Source organism: Neolamprologus multifasciatus, chromosome 8 (genome assembly GCF_963576455.1).
Source record: "Neolamprologus multifasciatus chromosome 8, fNeoMul1.2, whole genome shotgun sequence".
Lineage (NCBI taxonomy): Eukaryota > Metazoa > Chordata > Actinopteri > Cichliformes > Cichlidae > Neolamprologus > Neolamprologus multifasciatus.
The window spans coordinates 14,128,124-14,148,113 of NC_140446.1; the positions used below are offsets into that span (position 1 = coordinate 14,128,124).

Sequence of the window (19,990 nt, forward strand, 5' to 3'; positions counted from 1 at the left end):
CAGCAGCTTGCAACACTGCAAAGTTCACTAAACATAGATGTTTACATTTTTCATTTATTTTTTATATTGCAAACATTTGCACTGTTATCAGTATTTGCACACTATTTTATATTATTTTTTGACAATCTTTAAAGTCATCATTCAATACATTGTTATTGTTAAATAAATATCGTCAAATAATCGAGATCTCAATTTCAGTGAAAATAATCGTGATTATCATTTTTGCCATAATCGAGCAGCCCTATGAGAGGTGTTTGTGCAGTAAGGCCAGAAGTCTTGTTGTTTGTTCTTCCAAACAAGCCAAATTTATTCAGTTTGAACAGGTTCATAGCATTGCAAAGTCTAACCTTGGGGTCAAATTGCTGGGACTTCCACTTCTGTGAGATTAGCAACTGTGAATGTTGAATGTTTTCCACTTGTGAATAATATTTCTCACTGGAGAATGATGGACTTCAGATTGCTTGGAAGTGGCTTTGTAGACAATACTTCAGATCTGCAAAATGCCAAATCTTGTGCTTTGATAGAGGTCCTCACATTTGCTGATGTTGAATTAGTCAAATGATTTTATTAGCGTCACACGGTTCTACTTATCTTCTTAATTCATATGGGAGCACTTCAACTGGGGTTACTTTTTCACACAATGCTTCTGCATTTTTGTTATAATTTGTGTAGTGTGATGTTTCCTTGTTCTTCTGAGGTTGTATTCAAATAAATTTAATTTGGTAAGGGACAGGTAATTTTTTTTTATTGTGTCCCAATAAGTAAAACCTTTGAATTGAAAGAGAGTATATTTTCATTTTCAGAGTGTAGGACACACAGAATGCACTGGCTGTTTATCCGATTTTTAACCTTGGCCCAGACTACAATTAGATTTCCAGTGTTTTAAAAGTCCGACCCCAATTAATAACTACTTACATGTACTTATACTTAGTTACTTACACTTATATGACATGGCATTGAAAGAATCCTGCATAGAGTGGAAGAAAACAGAAACAAGGCAGTCATGATATTAATCACTGATGCTGCATCTGGGTTGTGGCTGTAACATCTCTACTCATTATCATATTAAAGAAACAGTAAAAGTCTGTCTCACTTTCTTTTGGATTATTGTAGCCATAACTAAAATTAGCATGGAGTTTGTTCACTGTTCATATTTGTGGGATGAACAGACGCTGTTTGTGTTGGCAGTGTGGACCGACTTGTTAATCAGGCTTTAATTCTGTGAAAGTAAGCAAACTTTCTAAGTGATTTGTATTGCTTTTGACTAGGGATAATGTGCATGCATTTTTATGTCCCAGTGACCATTGAGAATAAAGTTATGGCCCACCTTCCATTCTTTTAGATAGGACTGCAAAATAATCAACTGAGTCTATACATGCATTGGTAGAAATGAGAAAATTCAGGAAACAACACTTGCTGATCATTATTAGCAAGTGTTATCATAATGAAAAAGTCAGGTGCAATCACAGATCACAATGTACTCCTAAACGAACGGAATACTGTATCTTTCTGCAAATGAGTATGCTATGTCTATGCAGGACTGTGGGCTTACTTGAAGGGGTTTGTGTTGCTATGACAGGTAGTTACCTTTCTTGTTGTTGTGCACAGGCTACTTCAATCAGCACAGAATCAGATATGTTGTATCTGTCATCTGGGTTGTGGTTAGCTGAACAAGTTGAAAACTAACCTTTTTTTTATTTCACAGGTGTTATAATGTCAATTATCCCAGTTAAATTAGCAAATTACGTTAAACAAATAATCTATTAGAAAGTACTTAAGGTAGATGTATACAAAACGTAATATACGTACATAACAATGTAATAATGAAATGATTAAAAAACATTTTTACTGTTAGATAGATAGATAGATGGATAGATAGATAGATAGATAGATAGATAGATAGATAGGACCAAAATCATTTGAAGAGGTCTATCTATTTCAAGGTGTTCTTGGTGTTTGCTACCAAATATCTTATTAGTGTTATGACATCTTATTTGGTGTTTTCCAGTGTACATCCTCAACAGAACAACAGCAATTTTAGATAATGGATCGAGTCCTTGATATACTGCTAGCCCCCCTTGTTCATTTCTACATTGCTGTCAACCTTTCCAGACCTCGTATGAATTTGCCAATTAACGGCCAGACTAATGAATACCTAATTATATTCAGGGTGAGCGAGGGTGAAGGTCTGGACACAAGATTTTCAGGGTTCATTACTGCCCCAAGGACAAATTCCTGTGCCGACAGAAAACTCAGCGTAATACAACTGACCCAAACAGTCACACACAGTTTTCTTAATGGGATGAGATAAATTAGAGACTACTTAAATTGTTTATTAGAGATGAAAAATCTGAGCTTTTTTGCATGAGATAAACTAAAGAAGGCAACAAAGATTTTCTGTTATTGAAGCATTTGAATTCTACGGTGGCTTACATACAAATGCGATGTGCTGTGCTACATTATTAGTAGTATGTACAAGTATTTGTACATGCTGTGTTCAAAGTTTGACACAGCTGAATTAGTATTATTATTATTGCTGTTATCATTATCATCATTATTCATCAATTAGTCTTATTCAATTCAGCCTCTCTGTCACATGGCTAAAGGCAGAGTACACACTAGACAAGTTGTCAGCCTATCAGAGGGCAAACAAGTACTGTGAAATAGGTATAAAATAGTTTTTTCTTGCAGACTTCTCACTTACATCATTGTTGTTGCTTTGCTCAGTTTCTCTTCGTCATTAGGAGAAATGCAGGTAGCATGCAGATGGATTAGACTAATCCTGATTCACTCACATACGCATGGTGGTAAGAATAAAACAGGTTGCTGCACATGTTTCATGAATCCAACGATAATGTTGTTGAGTATTTTCTTTGGAAATATTAGCGAATGAGGCCCAATGGACCTTTGTGACGACACCCATCTATTGTACTCCTTTGATCCCACCTGCTTGTCTATGACTGGTGCAATCCGATCTTATTGTTAAAATATATCTGCTCAAAGCAAAAAGCGCTGCGTGGTGGGAACACATGCACTCACACACAGACACACTTGTAGTGAAAATGATACCAGCCAAGCTGTTGTAGCTGGTAATCAATATTAGTCTGCATATACAGTAGCATCCAATGAAATGATCCCTGACCTTGGAGGTAGTGCTGAATTACTTTAACTAGTTGGTCACACATGGGTCTTTTAATCACAGTAGTTCATTCATTTCTTATAATAAAGCTTATATTTTAGTTTTACAGTGGCTTAAAAATCACTTTTATATACATAATGTCACAATGTGCACAAAAAAAATCCTTGACTTTCCTTGTGTAGTTGCTGACCTACTTGTTCTTTGGATTACTTAAAACATCAATCACAGCTTTTCTTCAGAAATATAAAAGGTTTTTTTTGCAATCAAAACTTTTTTTTCATGTGAAACAATTTCTAGGATAAGTGCAGAGGAAAGTCAGGTTATAAGGTGGACCAGCACAACCACTTGAAACGCTTACTAATCTGAAGTACAATTAGATCTTAATGCAACACACTTAAGCTCATCACAAATCCAATAACAATCACTGATGTCCTTGGCACTAAAATGGCAGCCTATTTAGATATTGATCAGACAATGATGAAAGTGTGGCGCTAGTTGTTTTACAATATTGATTAGTGAGGAACAAGAGAAGCTATTTTCTGCTCAGTCAAAGCCGCAGAAATTGTGTCACTGTGGGGTAATAACCGCAACACAGCCTGGAGAGGAAGCGGTAAATATATTGCAGAATGTGTTGGTCAAATCTGGAGAGATACGTTCCTACACTGATGCTTTTGATTTTTAATGTTTACATATATGGAATCTGTCTAGTTCTGTATCATATATTTTGTACCATTATATTAAAAAAAATGTCCTCTGAATATTTTTGTACCTCCATAACTATTTCATATAATATTTTTGCATCTAATTCAGGGTTATAAAAAAACAACTTAATACTAAAAGTAGACTTGGAGCTCAGTGGAGTAGTAATTCTCCATGTCTTTAGGCCATGGACATTTATGAGTAGTTTTTTAGTGCTTCCTCATTGATATCTGCTATTGATTTTTAGCTTCATACTGTAATAGCCCTGCAGCTATAGGTTACACTTGATGAAATCAGTATTTCATTTTCAGTTCTTCATTCTTTCTCATTCTTTAACCCTGTAAAGCAGTGGTCTCCAACCTTTTTTGCGCCACAGACCGGTTTATGCCCGACAATATTTTCATGGACCGGCCTTTAAGGTGTCGCGGATAAATACAACAAAATAAAACTAGTACCGGTACCAAAAAAAAGAAGATTTATTCATAACACATGTGAAAAGACCCAGGAAAACCGAGTTAACGATAAAAACGATAACAAAATAACGCTGAAAATCAATAAAAACCCTGAAAACCATACATTTCACACCTGAGCCTCAACTCTCGCGGCCCGGTACCAAACAACTCACGGACCGGTACCGGTTCGAGGCCCGGGGGTTGGGGACCGCTGCTGTAAAGTTTAGTTCTATAACATGTATGTTAAAAAACAAAAACAATACAGTTACTGTGTCTATAGATTTTACCCACACACAGACCATCGCCTTCATATTGATTTGGGGTGACTTTTATGGGCTGACTCTCTCGATTGTCTTAAAATGATTATACTTTCATGGTTTTTATGTTTTGGTGTAAATTATGTGTTTGAAATGTATACTGTTTATGTCTTTATATGTAGTCAATCACAAAGCCCCAGAAGCTTTTCCCTGTTTATATTGTTGTATTAGAGTACGCCCTGTGTTTTGCTTATCTGTCATCTGTGTTTGATATTACAGCAACTGATGAGAGAGCGCCAGCAGATGGCCAGTCGTCCTTTTGCCTCAGTCGACGTTTCATTGGAAGCCAGAGGAGAAGTAACAGAAGTGTTGCAGCCTGTGCTTGACGTGAGTCTTACTCACTCGCTTACATGTGCACATACAGATAATCACATTTGTGACGGTAAAGTTAACGGGAACTTATTATGCTGTTCATTATTTTCTCTTAGTTATATTGTTGCAGCTGTAGAGACTCTTGTGGCTCTCTCTCGAGGCTTCAAGCTGCTCTAAATGCTGACAGTTTCTCCTAGTCTTTGCTCTGTGTGACGTCATTAAAAACAGACATCCAGGCACAGAAACCTGTCCAAACCTTCTGTTTGTGAGACACTGGCACTGTCAAGAAGGTTAGCTTTATGGGTTTTGTGAAGAAAGTGGTTTGTTTCAGTCAGGGCTTGAACTGAGGAGCTATAGCTAGGCTCAGCATATATTAAATAAGGATTAATTTGACTGTTGGGTTTAGTCTCCAATATTAAACATATGAAAACTGAAAGTAAGAATAATACTCTTGATGCACATTTGCGTTTTGATTACTGTATTCCAGAAGCATCTTGGGAAAAATCTTACATAGCGATGGTTGACAGTGAATTCTTTACGAATTTCTTTCATTGTGATTATTGAAATCCCCTGTTTATAAAATCCATTATCTCGAAGAACCTTCAGTTTTGACACAAGCCTCAAACTGAGACGTGTTATTTCCATTTTGTTATATTTGTACTAACATCAAATAAAAGCAAGCACTTTTTTGTTAGTGCATTTACTGACATGTAGAGTATGGCAGTTATTATTGCTGCATAATTAGGGGTTATTGTGTCATTTTCAGCCATTTCGTGCCGTCAACACAAAATATTTCAACCTTTTATTCAGTCGTCCAGTCAATAAGAAATCTGTCCGTTGTGACCCTTTCTCTCCATGCCTCTTGTTTATTTGTGTTGCCCTCTACAATCATTTTCCAATCAATGTTTTCTTTTTAATATTTTTTTAAAGCATCTTTTATATGTAGAATGTTTCAAATTATTTGTATGGTGGTTTTAATCGTCTAGCTAGAAGCAATGGCCACTGCTTTTAAAAGCGTCACAGGAAATTGCTCGCTCTGATATTAAAATGATGACATCGGGACTGTTTTTGGAACATTTCATAATTTCATGGCCCACTGGGTGTATTTTACTCCGTTTCCATTTTTGCCTAATTTATCCTCTTTGGTTGTTTACTGGAAATATGCCACATGGTGCCTCTGCATTCGAAATGTGATTGATAATTTGTTTAGCTTGGATGCTCATATACCTTTGGTGTGAATTATTCTGTAGCCCCCAGTTGCTCCACTCTTATCTATTCCTCCCATACAGATAGAAAGTAGAGGGGTAGGCTGGCACTGAGTACAGTGCGAGGCTCTATGCCATGTGGAATAAAAGCATCGTTTAAAGTTCTACGCAGAGCTACGTCGTCATCATAGCAACAAAGGGCCGATTCCTCAGCTAGGAACAAGCTCTGTGTCACTTGGAGCTGGGAGAAATAAAATCACTGTGGCAACCGGCAAAGAGGCACTACATTAGCTATTAGTGTACCGCTGAGTGGTGCTCACTGTGCATTATGGTATTGTGAAGGGCAATGTAAAGAGCAAAAGAGGAGGAAAACAATGCTTCTTAGATGTCTGAGTGCACTATATTGTTGCACTTGTAAAGCGGTACGGTACACCCTAATTTTGAGTGGCGTTGGAAGCCGGTGCTCTGCCTTGATTCAGGTAAAATGTTAATTACGTACTTGACAGTGGGACACGTGTCCATCTGTCGTTCAGTAATTTATTGCAGTGCTGTTCCTCCCACTCCTGCGCAAAAAAAATCAAAGATGATGTTCTTGTTATGCGGCACAGTAAAGAGGAGCCACTGGAGAATATTGCTGTAAAAAAATATTGCAAGCTGTTTTGAAAATGATAACTGGAAAAAAATAGATCGTCAGTCTCCTGTTTCTCAACCCTGTCAAGATGCAGAATTGACCTTTAAATATGGGACTTTGAATCCTTCACCTAGATGTCCATATGGCCTTTATTGAAGTTGGCTTTGTTCCCTGTTATACTTTTATAACCACATACTTGTGCATATAAAACTGATCTTTCATTTACTTTACTTATATAAAGGGTCTAAATTTACCACATTTTGATATTCTTGGTGTGACCCCAACTAACCTTGAACTGACCGGGTTAAACTCCCTTCTCTTTCCTGCATCTGTTTATTTGCCAGTAAAGGCAACAGCTGGAAAAAAGAATGCAGTGCTGTTGTGGTCACATTTCCTTACGCTACAGTCACAAGAGATAAAACAGTAGTTTGGGATTGCACCACAACCAAAGTTATTGCGACTGCGTGCAATGAATTTTCAGTCTTTGAAATGGTTGCTTTGAAGACAGCGGTCGGGTCTGCACACGCTCAGTCAGCTGCCATCTTCAAATCGATTCTGCTGCGTCAAGTTGGCAGTGCTCTCAGTTTGAGATTGAATGGGGTTAAGTTAGCAATTACATGCAATCTTTTTCTTGTAATGCGGTGATTAATAGTGATAAATCGTCTTTATATAAAATTCAGATTCCACAGAACTTCGTGATAACTACTTAAATTCAGAGTTCAGTCAGAACTGCAGCAGAAATGTAGAAAATCTTCCACAGATAGTGATGTAGACTTAGTATTTGCCAACCTTTTATACAAGTATACATATACATATAGATATACAATATTTAAGACTATAACTAGTTGAGTGGAGTTCCCAAAGATGCATGTTACAATTGACTTGTGCTCATCAATGCAGACGGACTCGGATTGAATGCAATGTGTTGACAAAAGGTCTAATAAATTATTCATTTCATTCATTTCATTTATTTGTTCATTTTCAGGCACAACAAATACCTATATTGAACATAAAATGCACAAAACAAAAAACAAAAATTGCCTGAAAAAGGAGTGGGACGAAGAAAACTTATTAAATCCCACCCCTATACTCACTCATCATCAAAAAACAATAAACTTCCCGCAGCTACGCCCATCATTACATACAGACCCATCAACAGCCCCGGACACATACAAGCATCTCAATGGCAGCTCGCAAACAACAATTAGAGCCTTCATAACTGAATACAGAATATATAAATTATAAATTGTATTACCACAGGTAACAGGCAGTAATAATTACAAGTAACAAACACACATACATATACATACATACATACATACATATATATCTACACACACATGCACGTATATATACATACATACACACACTCTTCTTTTTTTTTTCTTTTTTTTCTTTTTTTCTTTTTCCTCTTGGAATCCATACCAGCAATGGTAAGAGAACAGACATTACAGAGCACACTAAAAACCATCATTGAGTATGCTGTGACCAGACCAACTGTTTGTAGAGGAATTTAAATCTATGAATATTTTTGCATTGTTTCAATTGTAAACTCAGACTGTTCCAGATTTTCACACCACATTATAGCGTCACCAATCTGTCTGACAGTGATTGCAGTCAGACCTAGTTGAAGTCCGTTTAAGAGGTTGTCTTCCACCAGCCAACGATCAAAAGTGGTCAGCTACTGGACACCAGTTGGTCACCGCAACTATATGTAATCACTCAATGAATGCAGACAAATGCACTGGTCAACCACCGGTTATTTATTTATTGACTAAGTTGGTGTATTTTGCATTAAAAAGCTTGCTAAAATATAACATTTCTTATTCATTTGTTAATACAATAATAATTTAAAAAATTTTAAGCATCCATGTGTTGATTTGATTTGTATTAAGCTACTATGTCTGCATTTTATCTGTGTACATGGAAGTATTGTGTTGAAAAAATGTTTACAAAATTAAATCTCTGTGGTTCCAAGTGTCTAAATACTTACGGTGGACCACTTACAGCTCAATTACATGACTTGGCACCAACTGAAGGTGAAACATATCAAACCAGCCTATTTCTCTTTTCTAAAGGTTAATTGGTCAGCATCTGGAGCCACTTAGCTATTGGAAATATTTGTTGATGTCAAAGAGGACACAGTTGTTGTGCTTTGTGTTTGTTTCACCAGCCCAGACCCGCTGCTTTAACGCAGTAAAGCATAGAACAGGTTTTTGAATATCATATCCACACTGAAGCCAATGCAGTTTACAAAGGGGGAAAAAACATGAACACAAAAGACCTTATCCTTTAACTGCACCGTCTGCATTGATCTCACTGAATTAGTTAGTAGCATGTCTCTGTCACTACTTACAGACCCTCCAGCTGGTCTGAGAGCAAAAATTCTAACAGCCTTTGTGCCATTTTATTCCATTTGGTTAGTTTAAACTCCCGAGATGGACATGGCTTTTAGCGACCAAGATGTCAGCAGCTGTTGGACAGAGCGATTCGTGCCCAAACACTACAGACCACAGCCTCTATTCACTATGGCCGGGCAGTCAACATATGGAGCCACTAACGAACAGCTAGTATGATGGATGACACCTGTCAGTGGCGAAAGGAAAGGAGATACATTGTGTGTTGTTTTTGTGTATGGATGTTTATGTGCTTGTGGATGGTTGCGAATGACTAGAATACACTACTTATTCTAAAAGTGTTATTTTCAGATCTTTGGAAGATCTAAAAGTTGTCTAGTTTTAGACCATTTAAAAAGTCGACCCTACGACTAAGCTTGAAGGAAATGACTAATTAATAGCTTTATTTATTTTCCTCTTCACTGGAGGAATGTGTCTGTTTTTCTCAGAGCAACGTAGGCATTTAAATGAAGTGAGGGAGAGCCAAAAGAAAGTGGTTTAACTTTCCTGCTGCCTTACACGAACCAAAATGTGTAATTTATGGTTCACTTGTAACAGAGCTGGTGTTGCAGTTCGGGAGGAGAGTTACAGATGGCTACAAATATTTGCTTACTAAACTGAAGCCATCAAATTGTTGATGTACATGGTAACGATGTCAGCAAAGCAAACTGGGCACATAAGCAAGTGGCACATCTACCAAATGGAAATTTCTATAAAAGTAAAACAGTTTACTTTCTAATGGTAATCTGCACTAAACACAAACAAGAGCTTAGATTTGGAGTTTACCTAAGGGTGGCATTAGATTCTGGATCAATAATTAAAAGATAGGGGGGACCTCCTAAGGGGATTTCATATAAACTGTTAATCCCAAATGATGTTGAGGCCATTAAGAGTTTTACAATCTAACAAGCAGCTGACCAAAGTCGTGAAGATAAAAGCATCTCCACTGGTTTAGTTGCCATTGCAGTATTTTAGCGATCTGTCAACAAAGCCATACGTGCCTAAACGTTGTCGGTCATTCCTTTTAAATTTGACAAATTCATCTTTAGTTCTTCTGCTTTTGCTGCTGAGCATTGCTGATGATTCCGAGTCTCAATTTTAGCTGATGTGTCACCCAGCGGTCCATACATGTGTATCTCACAAATCGTCAAAAATCAACATGGAATAAATGAACTCCCTTATAGGAATGCAGCTTATGCAGCTATTCATTAGCAGGATCACTTGAATGGTCATGAAATGTCTGGCAAATTAATTACCCTCTAATGTCAGTCGTAGTTTTAATATTACCCTCTTGATGGTGAATGTGCCTGAGCAGATGCATGAGAATATTGTGTTCCGACCATGTAGCCTAATTGGATTGTGTAACAATGCACGTAAACGAACGTAAGTCAGCCTACAATACGGAAAAACGTTTCTGATCCAGGGTCGTTCTTCCAGGGAGTCGCCTTTGCAAGGAAATTGGCTTTAACAATGAAAGATTATATATTTTTTTTTTAGTAAGGATAACATTAGTGTCGCTTTAAATCACCATTGAGTAGGAAACCAGGAGTTTTTCTTTTTGACACAGACACCGGTCTGCAATGTTCAAATGGTAGGGCTCCACATATGGCTCCATTACAGCTTGTGTCACAGACTATGCCTGGTTTTGGTGGTGCAGTGGTGTAGTGTATATTTTCTTGGCTTTGTGCACCTTAGTGTGCATTGAGCATTGTTTCAGCAACACAGCTTACCTATGTATGGCATTGACCATCCATTTATGACCACAAGCTGCTAACAGCAGGATAGCATGTCACAAAAGAGGGGCCAATTTGAGACTAGGAAGTTGTGCCTAACATGGATATAGCCGCGCAATTACACAAGAGCAGTTGTGAATCATGGCATTTCAAATGGCAAGCTTAATTACTGCATTAAAAATTACACTGCAGGCTTCATAGGAAACAAGACTGTGCTTTGTTTTAATAAACGTGGCTCCGAATTACACTCAAATATGCTGAAACATGTACTTTTTACCATTTGGGAGCTAAAACTAATAAGATATGTGCTTCCTGAATCTTTTGCTCTTAACTCACTGTGTGTATTAGGTATTTGGAGTCAATGTGGCTTTAAAAATACCCAAAGCGTCAGTGTTTGTGTTTGTGTTTTTGTTTTCGCAGGGTGAAATATACGGCAGATTGCAGTGGAATACATTTAAACAAATTACCGAGTCTGCCTCGTGATTTTCACGTTTTAATGGGTGTGCTTATGCAGACCTGTTTTTTTTTATTCTGCCTCTGCTGCCTCTCTCATCTCCTTTTTAAATTCAGCCAACACAGAAATAAAAAAAAAAGTCAATTCCATTCAGACATGTTATTATTCCACAATTTCTATCCTCTCATCCAAAACATGCTGTGAAACCCTTGACATTCATTATCAGGATGACATGTTTTTCACGCTCGAGACGGGCAGTTTTTGACCATTAAGTCCGAGGGTAGGTCATTGCCTCCACACTTTGACTGTCTGACGGAGACACAAGTGTTTTTTGTTGTGTGACCAATCAAAGCATTTGTCTCAGGAGGAGGGAAGGGAGGGTGTGTTGTCTTAAGTGTGGCAACTCCAGCAGCTGATATGAGTGATTTTTGGTCTGCTGCTCCCAACAAAGAAAATTCAACATCACATGTGTAACTGCAGGGAAAAAAGGACTAGTAAGACACATTGATATCGGGTTAGTTGATAAAGCAGGGCTATACCAATCCACAGGTGCTGGGTTATTGTTAAAAGCAGTGAAGCACTTTTGTCTTGCTTTCTTTTCTTAAGGCAGTATTTACTGTGTGCTTTTCACACTGCAGTATTTTTCACATAAATATAAACAACTTTATTTCCAGAGCAAGTCATAAAATCTTTTCTATTTTACCGTCGCTTTTCTTCAGGGTGCACCTAAACCTGTTGCAATGGAACCATGTTCAGGAGGAAAAGCAGCTGTGTTGACTGTTCTCATGCGCCTGCCCTCTGGGCCTTCAGGCTTACCTCCACCGGGACAGTCAGGTAACTACAAAACTGTAACCATCTTTTTGTCTTATGGTTAAATGTATTAACCCTGCTGTGGTATAAGGGTCATGAGGATTATGTGGGAAAGACTACATTTACAAGGTTCTATGAGTAATGAAAGTTTACATTTTGTTTTTCATTTTTTGAGGCACACCTCACTAGGACAGAGTTGGATGGCCTTCTGCTTTCTACCTTAACATCGCAGCTACCAGCCTGAACTTTGATAGAGAGCAGGGTGGCTCCACGCTTTCATGTTGTTTATGCCGAACTCAGACCCTACAATGTAAATTTTGCAGCAGAAATCAAGACTCACCAGAATAAATAATTTGTTCTCAATATTTTGTCGTTAAATTTTGGTCCTTACAAAATGTAGCCTCAGCTTTCTCTTCTTAGCTAACAGGAGCGGCACCTGGTGTGGTCTTCTGCTGCTGTAGCCCACTGGCTTTAAGGATCAGTGGGTTTAGAGATGCTTTTCTGTATACCTTTGTTGTAACGAGGGGTTATTTGAATTACCCTGCCTTCCTGTTATTTCAAAGCTGACCTCTGACATCAACAATAGATTTTTGTCAAGAGAACTGCCGCTCACTGGTTATCTTCTCTTTTTTTGAGCCATTCTCTGTAAAATCCTAGAGATGGTTGTGTGGGTTTATGTCTGCCATCTAGCACTAACAGCCACAGCACATTCACAGTCACTTAAACCTTTCTTCCCCATTCGGATGCTTGGTGAGTTTGAACTTATGAGATTTGGGGCCCGTTGGTTACACACAACTATGTCTATTTTAATCATTTAAGTTTATGAACATATTATCTGGTCAGGTGACATGTCCTCAAATGTCCTCCTCAATGGTCTGTAAAGCAGTAGACCTGTTGTGGCCACTTGCACAATTTATAATAGACCATAAGCCTGTGCAGAGAGTAAACATCAACTTCAGGGTCCAGCTTTGATATTGAGCATCGGTCTACATGGCACTAAAGTAAGCCATGGCAAAATCTTAAAAGCAACCTAAAAACAAAACAATGTAGGCCACACTGCCTCAAATGTGAAAGTGCATGTGGTCAGGATCAGGATCAATCTAAAAAAATAAAGGTCAGTTTGAAGGGGAAAGTAGTTAAAATTAAGTCATCTTTAGTTCTTCAATCTTTAGGAGAAAAATCCTTGCTCCTTCATTGCCATAACAAGTGAAATTGTCTTACTGTCAACCAAAGTAAAGAAATCCTGTATTTACTGGTTGAAATGCCACATATCCATAAAAATATCTATGAAATTTTTTAACCGAACAAATGAATTTGTGGGAATTCTCACCCTCATATTGTTCTTTTTCGCTCTCCTCCCCAGGACTCATTGTAGCGAGTGCACTGATAGACGTTTCACAGCAGAAAGCGTCAGATTTTAAGGAGAAGTCTTTGGCCATAAAGAACCGAAAAGCCCTTCCTCCAGCACACCAAGGGACCTGCGTCTGAGTCGCAACAACTTTATCTGCTGGGTCCCGATTTACACCATCTGACATCATATTGTTCCAACATGTCGCAGTTCCCAGTTGGAAGCCTTTCCAGAGACACGGCATGACTACATGTACGAGATTTCACTTAGCTGCTACCACAGAAGTTTCCACGTTCCAAGAGCACAACCTGTGTTACCTTTTTTTGCCCCTTTTGCTCTATTCTGCATACGCCAACCTCAGAAATCCTTCTCCTGGATTCTGGACTCTCCCTTTAGCTTTGGCAGCCAGTGGTGTGCATTAAGCAGACACCTGACGGCTCAGTGGCTACTACAGAGCATGACAGACAAATGAATGAGGAGATTGTGAAACAGTTGAAGCTTTAGGCTTAAAGACTTTGGGAGACCACAAATTTGCTCAGCATGAAGGAAAAAGCAAAGGTGTCTATATGTTAGGTTGTATCAAAGTAAACAGATTTCTCTGATACCACTTTGGAAATGCAACAAATGATTGGTTAGGGATCCAGTATATTATGCGATGTTTGTCCCGCCCTATTTTTTCTTTCTTTTTTTTCTTTTTTCTTTTTTGCTTGCCAACAAGTGGTATTAAACGGTGCTAAAGCATTTAGTTTGTATGACATAGCTCTTAACTCAGCCTTTGCTATGGACTGAACTCATTATGCCTTTTTCTGGGGAAAGCTTTGTGCAATTTACCATCCTTCAACCACGTGATAGCGTTTTAACAACTAGAGCATTTTGTCATACCACTTCATCGCTCACCATTAATGATCTTTAGCATCTCCTGTACATAAGTGTCATCCACGCAGCTAGGCTAAAGTCTGTATTTTTAGTGGAATACACGTACAGATACTGCAGAGATATCACTGCAACTACCACCACCACCAGCATGTAGGTGACCACATACTGGAGGAGGCACGGACGAATCACCCACCATCCAACTAAAACATGGAAATCTCCAAAACTTTTTGTTTCATTTGTAATATATATATTTTTTCTTCTTCTTCTTCGGTGTAGTCTCTTTTGAAGAAGTACGATAACGCAGAAGAAAACTGAGATCTTGACTCATTCTTTACTACAGTTTGTAACTGTATCGTTTTGCTGTGCAACTTGGCTCCTGAGCTCGTCCTCGACCAATGAGGTGGGTGGATGTCATGTACTGTTGGAGAAAGATGCCTACTTTATAAACTTGGACCAGGGACATTAAGCTCCTCTGGCTGTTTACTAGTTTGTTTGTTTTATTTCTAAGTAGTCCTCTAAAGCTATGACTTTATTTCAGTCCTTCAGTGCAATGGGTTATGTTACCTTTTTATAATGCCTTGGCTTTCCACGAACCTGAGGGGAAATGTTGATCTGCAGAGTTTTCAAAGCTGTCGAGTGTTTTTAGCCCCAACTCCACCCTGAGCTGTACAGTGTCTTGTTGGAACAAATGTGAGTCTTTGTCACTCTTATCCCTTGAGAGTTTGTGTGTTTTTGTCAAGTTTTTTATGACTGAATGGCAGAGCGGTTATCATTTATTTTAGGCCTTGTCACCTGATAATATTATATCTATGATAAATTGTCTTTTGCTACACTTGTGTAAAGAGCATTTCTGTTAATAATTTGTTTTGATATTTAACAGATTCCTGTGTAATAGCGCATTTAACTCGATTTTCATTGTTGACTTAAATCAGTTGTTTTAATGTCAACCCTTTTTGAATTGTGCATCTTTGAAGACTGTACGGGCATTCTCTTGCTTTTTGTTACAAAGTGGTTACGACGATGCATTATGTTATGGTGGTATGCCAGCTATTGTGTTTTAATTTTGTGTTTGTAGAGTATTCCTATACTGGTGTCATTACACAGGAATCAGGGTCTCACTGTACCGTGAAGGAGGAAAAAATGAAAAAAGAAAAGATGAGAAACTGCACATCAGTATTCTTCAGTGTATTTTAAGGATGGACAACATGCCAGAAAATAAATAAATAATAAAAACAGACCTTGAAATCTTTTGTGTGGTAAAGTCTTTTAACTTTTTTTAAGCCTTTTTTTAAAATTCTTAGGTTTTACATATCATCTGGTCCTCAGCAGGCCGTAAAATTCGGTAAATATGACACAGATGTACAACAACGTGACACATTAGAGTGTGTCATTATTTATTTCACAAAAAATAAGTCCACTCCAGAAGCAGGGTGTGGACAAACTAAGAACGCACTGATTTCTTCCATGTGAATTAAGAGGGTAAATAGGAGCCAGGTGCTGCTAATCAAATGCACGTTAATTAACTGATCATCAACAAGTGTGAACACCTCGATCAAAGCACACGTTTTGGCACTTTGCAGGTGTGTCTGTGGTAATACAATGCCAAGGAAGAAAGTCATCAGCAGTGAACTGTTCATCAATCTGGGAAGGATCAGAAGGCCCTGTCCAAACAATTTGAAGTCCATCAATCTACATTAAGAACAGAATTCATTCAGTTGACAATCTTCCTGGAAGTTGACTATGCCAGCAAATTCTCCGCAGAGGTCAAGCTGTTTAACTTTAATGTCTGAAGTTCAACATTTATTTCTCCAGGCCTCAAGGGCCAGTGTAATGCAGGTTTTAGATATCACCCTGGGTCACCACACCTGAATCAAATAATTAGTTCATCACCAGGCCTCTGGTAACTTTAATACATGTTGAGGAAATAATTTAGCCATTTAAAACAGCTGTGTTGGATCAAGTACAGATCTAAAACCTGCAGGACACCGGCCCTTGAGGCCTGGAGTTCCCCCATCCCTGCTTTAGACAAACAAGACAGTGAGACGTTCAACAAAAACCAAACACCTGAGGACAACTGTCCAGCACGGTGGCAGAGGGGTGATGATTTGGGCTTGTTTTGCAGCCACAGGACGTGGGTACCTTGAGTTGATTGAGACAAATTCCTCTGGAGCTGAAGTCATATTTTTTGACAGCTAAAGCTGAATTTGACTCCTGCAACAGGACAGTCCTGAGCACACCAGCCAATCTTCAACAGGATTTCTGAGAAAAAAAAAGAAGAAAAACAAAAGAATAAGAACAATAAATGCCCTCAAACGTCAATTAATTAAATAAATGTAAAGAAGAGTGTGTGGGAGACTGAAAGTGCACAGAAAACCTTAAGTTCTACATGTTAAAATCTCATTGGGCATACTTTGTTTTTCCATATTGCTTTTCCATTTTGGCTTCTTTTCTGTTACTGTCATGTGTTGTTCATCTGAGGTTGTATTTAAATATCCGGTAATAGTTTAAAGCCTTAAAGGACAAATATGTAGTTAAAACATGTTTTTTTTTGTTAATTATTCACTCTCATTAACATTTTTCCTCACATATATTTTCTAAAAAAATGACAAAGCAGACAAAAAAACATCTAAATGCAAATAACTCTCGTTTTATGTTTAATTATTCAGAGCGCATGCTGTGAGATCAACCAAACGCAAAGCAAATTACTTAAATAGAAAAAGAATACTCACTCAAAAATAGCACTTTTAGTGAAACAAGGTGCCATTCCAAAATACAGGAAATTACCAGTAACATGGAAAAGTGCCTACGAGGTGTACCTTGCAGTAAACGTGAAGATAAAGAACACAGTGGGTGGTTTCCTTTAAAGTTCAGCATGATATTAGGAGGTTTGTCCTTCAATGTGCTAACACCTCTCAGTGTGCCTCCTCAATGTCAATGATGTGCATTTGAAAAAGGATGCAAAGAAAAGCGATGCAGCCTGCCAAAGTGCTGCTCTGGATAATCCTCACTTATACTCAGTGTACTTATTAGCTGCTGGCGTTCCTGGAAAAAAGCCACGAGCCCCTCGAAGAAGCGCTCACCGTGTTGCTATTTTTTAATGCTCCGAACAGCAAGAAGAAGACTAACCCATTTAGTGCTGCTATAAAAGAACACTTTTCAAATATTACAAATATTTTCTATTCATGTTTCAGACGCAACACAAGCTCACTTTTGGAGCAGTGATATAATTAGTGGTGCATTTCTGCATGTTCTGTAAAATGCCTTTAGCTCTTTGAAGTGCCGAGAATGCACTTTGAGTGAAGTGAACTCTTTTTTTCTGCCAAAAGTGAATCTACACGTGTCACATTCCCTTCCAGCTCATTAAAGCGAGGTGTAAAGCTCTGGAGGTGACAGGTGGTGCCACTGTCACTGTGTTACTTGTGGCTGCCAGCTGTACATGAGATGTGCTGTATGTCTCCCCAATGCCCCTTTGCTAAAAGTGAAAGATTTCCAAGTAATCACATTTGAGAATAGATAAATGAAGCTCTGACTCTAATTTTATGTAAATGGATATAAAATCTTCAGAACTAGGCTTTAAGCCAATGACAATCGTATTTTTAATGCAAGCTTATATATTTCCAATGAACACTGATGACTATAACAAACTCAATTAATTTTAAAGCAGACATTAGTTTAATTACTGTATGCTCACTCTGTTGGGATAGTCCATGTGCATTATGTTTATTGGAATATGCTTCTTTTTATTCGTGTTTATTCATGTTGTCTTCTTCTGCCAGTTTAAGGATTGTGAGGCAAGATTCCCAATTCATGTACACGAGCAAAGGCTAGTGGATATACTAAGACGATCCACATGACAAACATGCTATTTTTGCTCCATATCAATTACTTAAAGTAGTAATGTCCTTGTTCCATTTCAGATTGTGTGACAGAAAACTCAAAGTGGGAACTGGATGACATATTGATCTCCACTGCAGAGTGAGCACAAGTTTCCCAGCACTATAGAGCTGCTGTGCCAGTGCCGAGGAGCACATATCCGTAGCAGCATATACTTTAAATTGCCAAAAGTATTCGCTCTCTGCTTTCACATGCAAATGAACTTGAATAACATCCCATTTTTAGGGCATATTGTTAGTGTGCATGCTGATTAAGCATTCACAGTACTGTTATCCTAATCTTTATAAGTGATATTAAAGGCAGACGGTCAACACTGGGGGAAGACAAGAAGCAGGAGAACTTTCAACAAGCAGTGGCAGTGAGGGCCAAGCCGCCTTACACTGAGGTCAGAGAGCTCAAAATTTCAAAAAGCATCTGAAAGAGCTCATGTTTGGATTTTGTCAAGTTTGCAGGTGTATCAGCATGAGACATTCTTACATAGAAGAGACTGTTAGAGTCTCTAATTCAGTGAAACGTGATTGGAAATCCAGTGTGTTTGCAGAAATTCAGTTAGTTGTCCATTTTTTCACATATTTTCTTAAATGCTTATCCTTGTCAGGATGGCAGTGGGGCTGGATTTGTTAAATAAATAAACATTACAAAAGTTAACAATATATCTCCATCCATGTATGCTGTTGTCCACAAGATGAGAAAATCAAAATGATCAAACTGGAAGACTGTGGAACATGTTAATAAATGTTTGTGTTTATGTCTGTGTCTTTCAGAGGAGGCGGGAGCCACTGAAAGGCTTCTCTACCAGTTTCTTTTGAATCAAAGCAGAACCATAAATGGCTGACGGAGGAAGGGTGGATAGGCGAAACGAGATGGAGATGGGGTGAAGAAAGGAGGGCAGTGGAAGCTACTGTTCTCTAGCCTAAGCTGAACCCCCAGCAGCCTCATCCGCACTCTTGTCAGGAGAATGTTTCCTGTTTCTCGTCATCGAGGACCAGCAGCATTTTTTTTTCTTCAGCTCTTTTTCCTGTTTTTGTTCCATTTTTTCTTCTTTTTCTTTTCGGCCTTATCCTCACCTGACTTGGACCTGAAGAGCCAGAAACATTTTTTCTTTTTCTTCTGTTGCTCAACGAGGTCTCTGTTTTTCCTCCTCCAATTTTTCCACTTCTTGTGCGAGTGTTACATTCTCGTCTTGTGTTTTGTTACACTTTTGCTGGAGTTTGTCGAACTCTTTAAGGTTGTTGCATTCCTGAATTTGCTCTTTGTGCTCCAACCGCAAGTTTTTGGTCTGCAGTTCTTCATTCTTTGTCATCAACGCTGCATTATTTTGCAGTTGCTCTAGCGTGTCCTTTTGAATGTCTCCGTTTTGCTTCACCTGTTCCTCGTACATGTGCACCAGTTCTTCGCTCAGATTGGGCTTTTTTCCTGGAGCACTTCGGACTTTCTGGTCCTTTTCCAGTTGTACATACTTTTCCTCCCATTCCATCTTTTCTTTGACTATTTCATCATTTCTGGCCTCCAGTTGTTTGAGCTTTTTTTGCTAGTTCTTGGTAACCTTGCACTTGTTTTGTTTTCGCCTGTTGCATTTCTGCGTTTAGGGTTAGAATTCTGACCCCCCAGAAATCTGGAAAAGAAAAGCCCACTTTTCCCCCGGTCGCCCTAATCCTCTTCCGTAGACTTACGACTGTTTTACGACAGTTGATTGGGGATAAACTCTGGCGGGAGGGGCTTTG

The 19,990-nt window shown here is 38.4% G+C and overlaps 1 protein-coding gene and 1 pseudogene across 1 annotated transcript in view; one reads left to right on the forward strand and one right to left on the reverse strand.

The window, feature by feature from the left end:
• Positions 1 to 15,622, forward strand: part of atrnl1b (attractin-like 1b) — an 81,122-nt gene extending 65,500 nt beyond the window's left edge. The window contains exons 27-29 of the mRNA XM_085169309.1: positions 4,827 to 4,934; positions 12,058 to 12,172; positions 13,512 to 15,622. Of these exons, the coding sequence (XP_085025435.1) occupies positions 4,827 to 4,934; positions 12,058 to 12,172; positions 13,512 to 13,636 (348 nt within the window). The 3' untranslated portion in view covers positions 13,637 to 15,622. The remainder of the gene's footprint in view (positions 1 to 4,826; positions 4,935 to 12,057; positions 12,173 to 13,511) is intronic.
• Positions 15,100 to 19,990, reverse strand: LOC146512694 (uncharacterized; annotated as a pseudogene).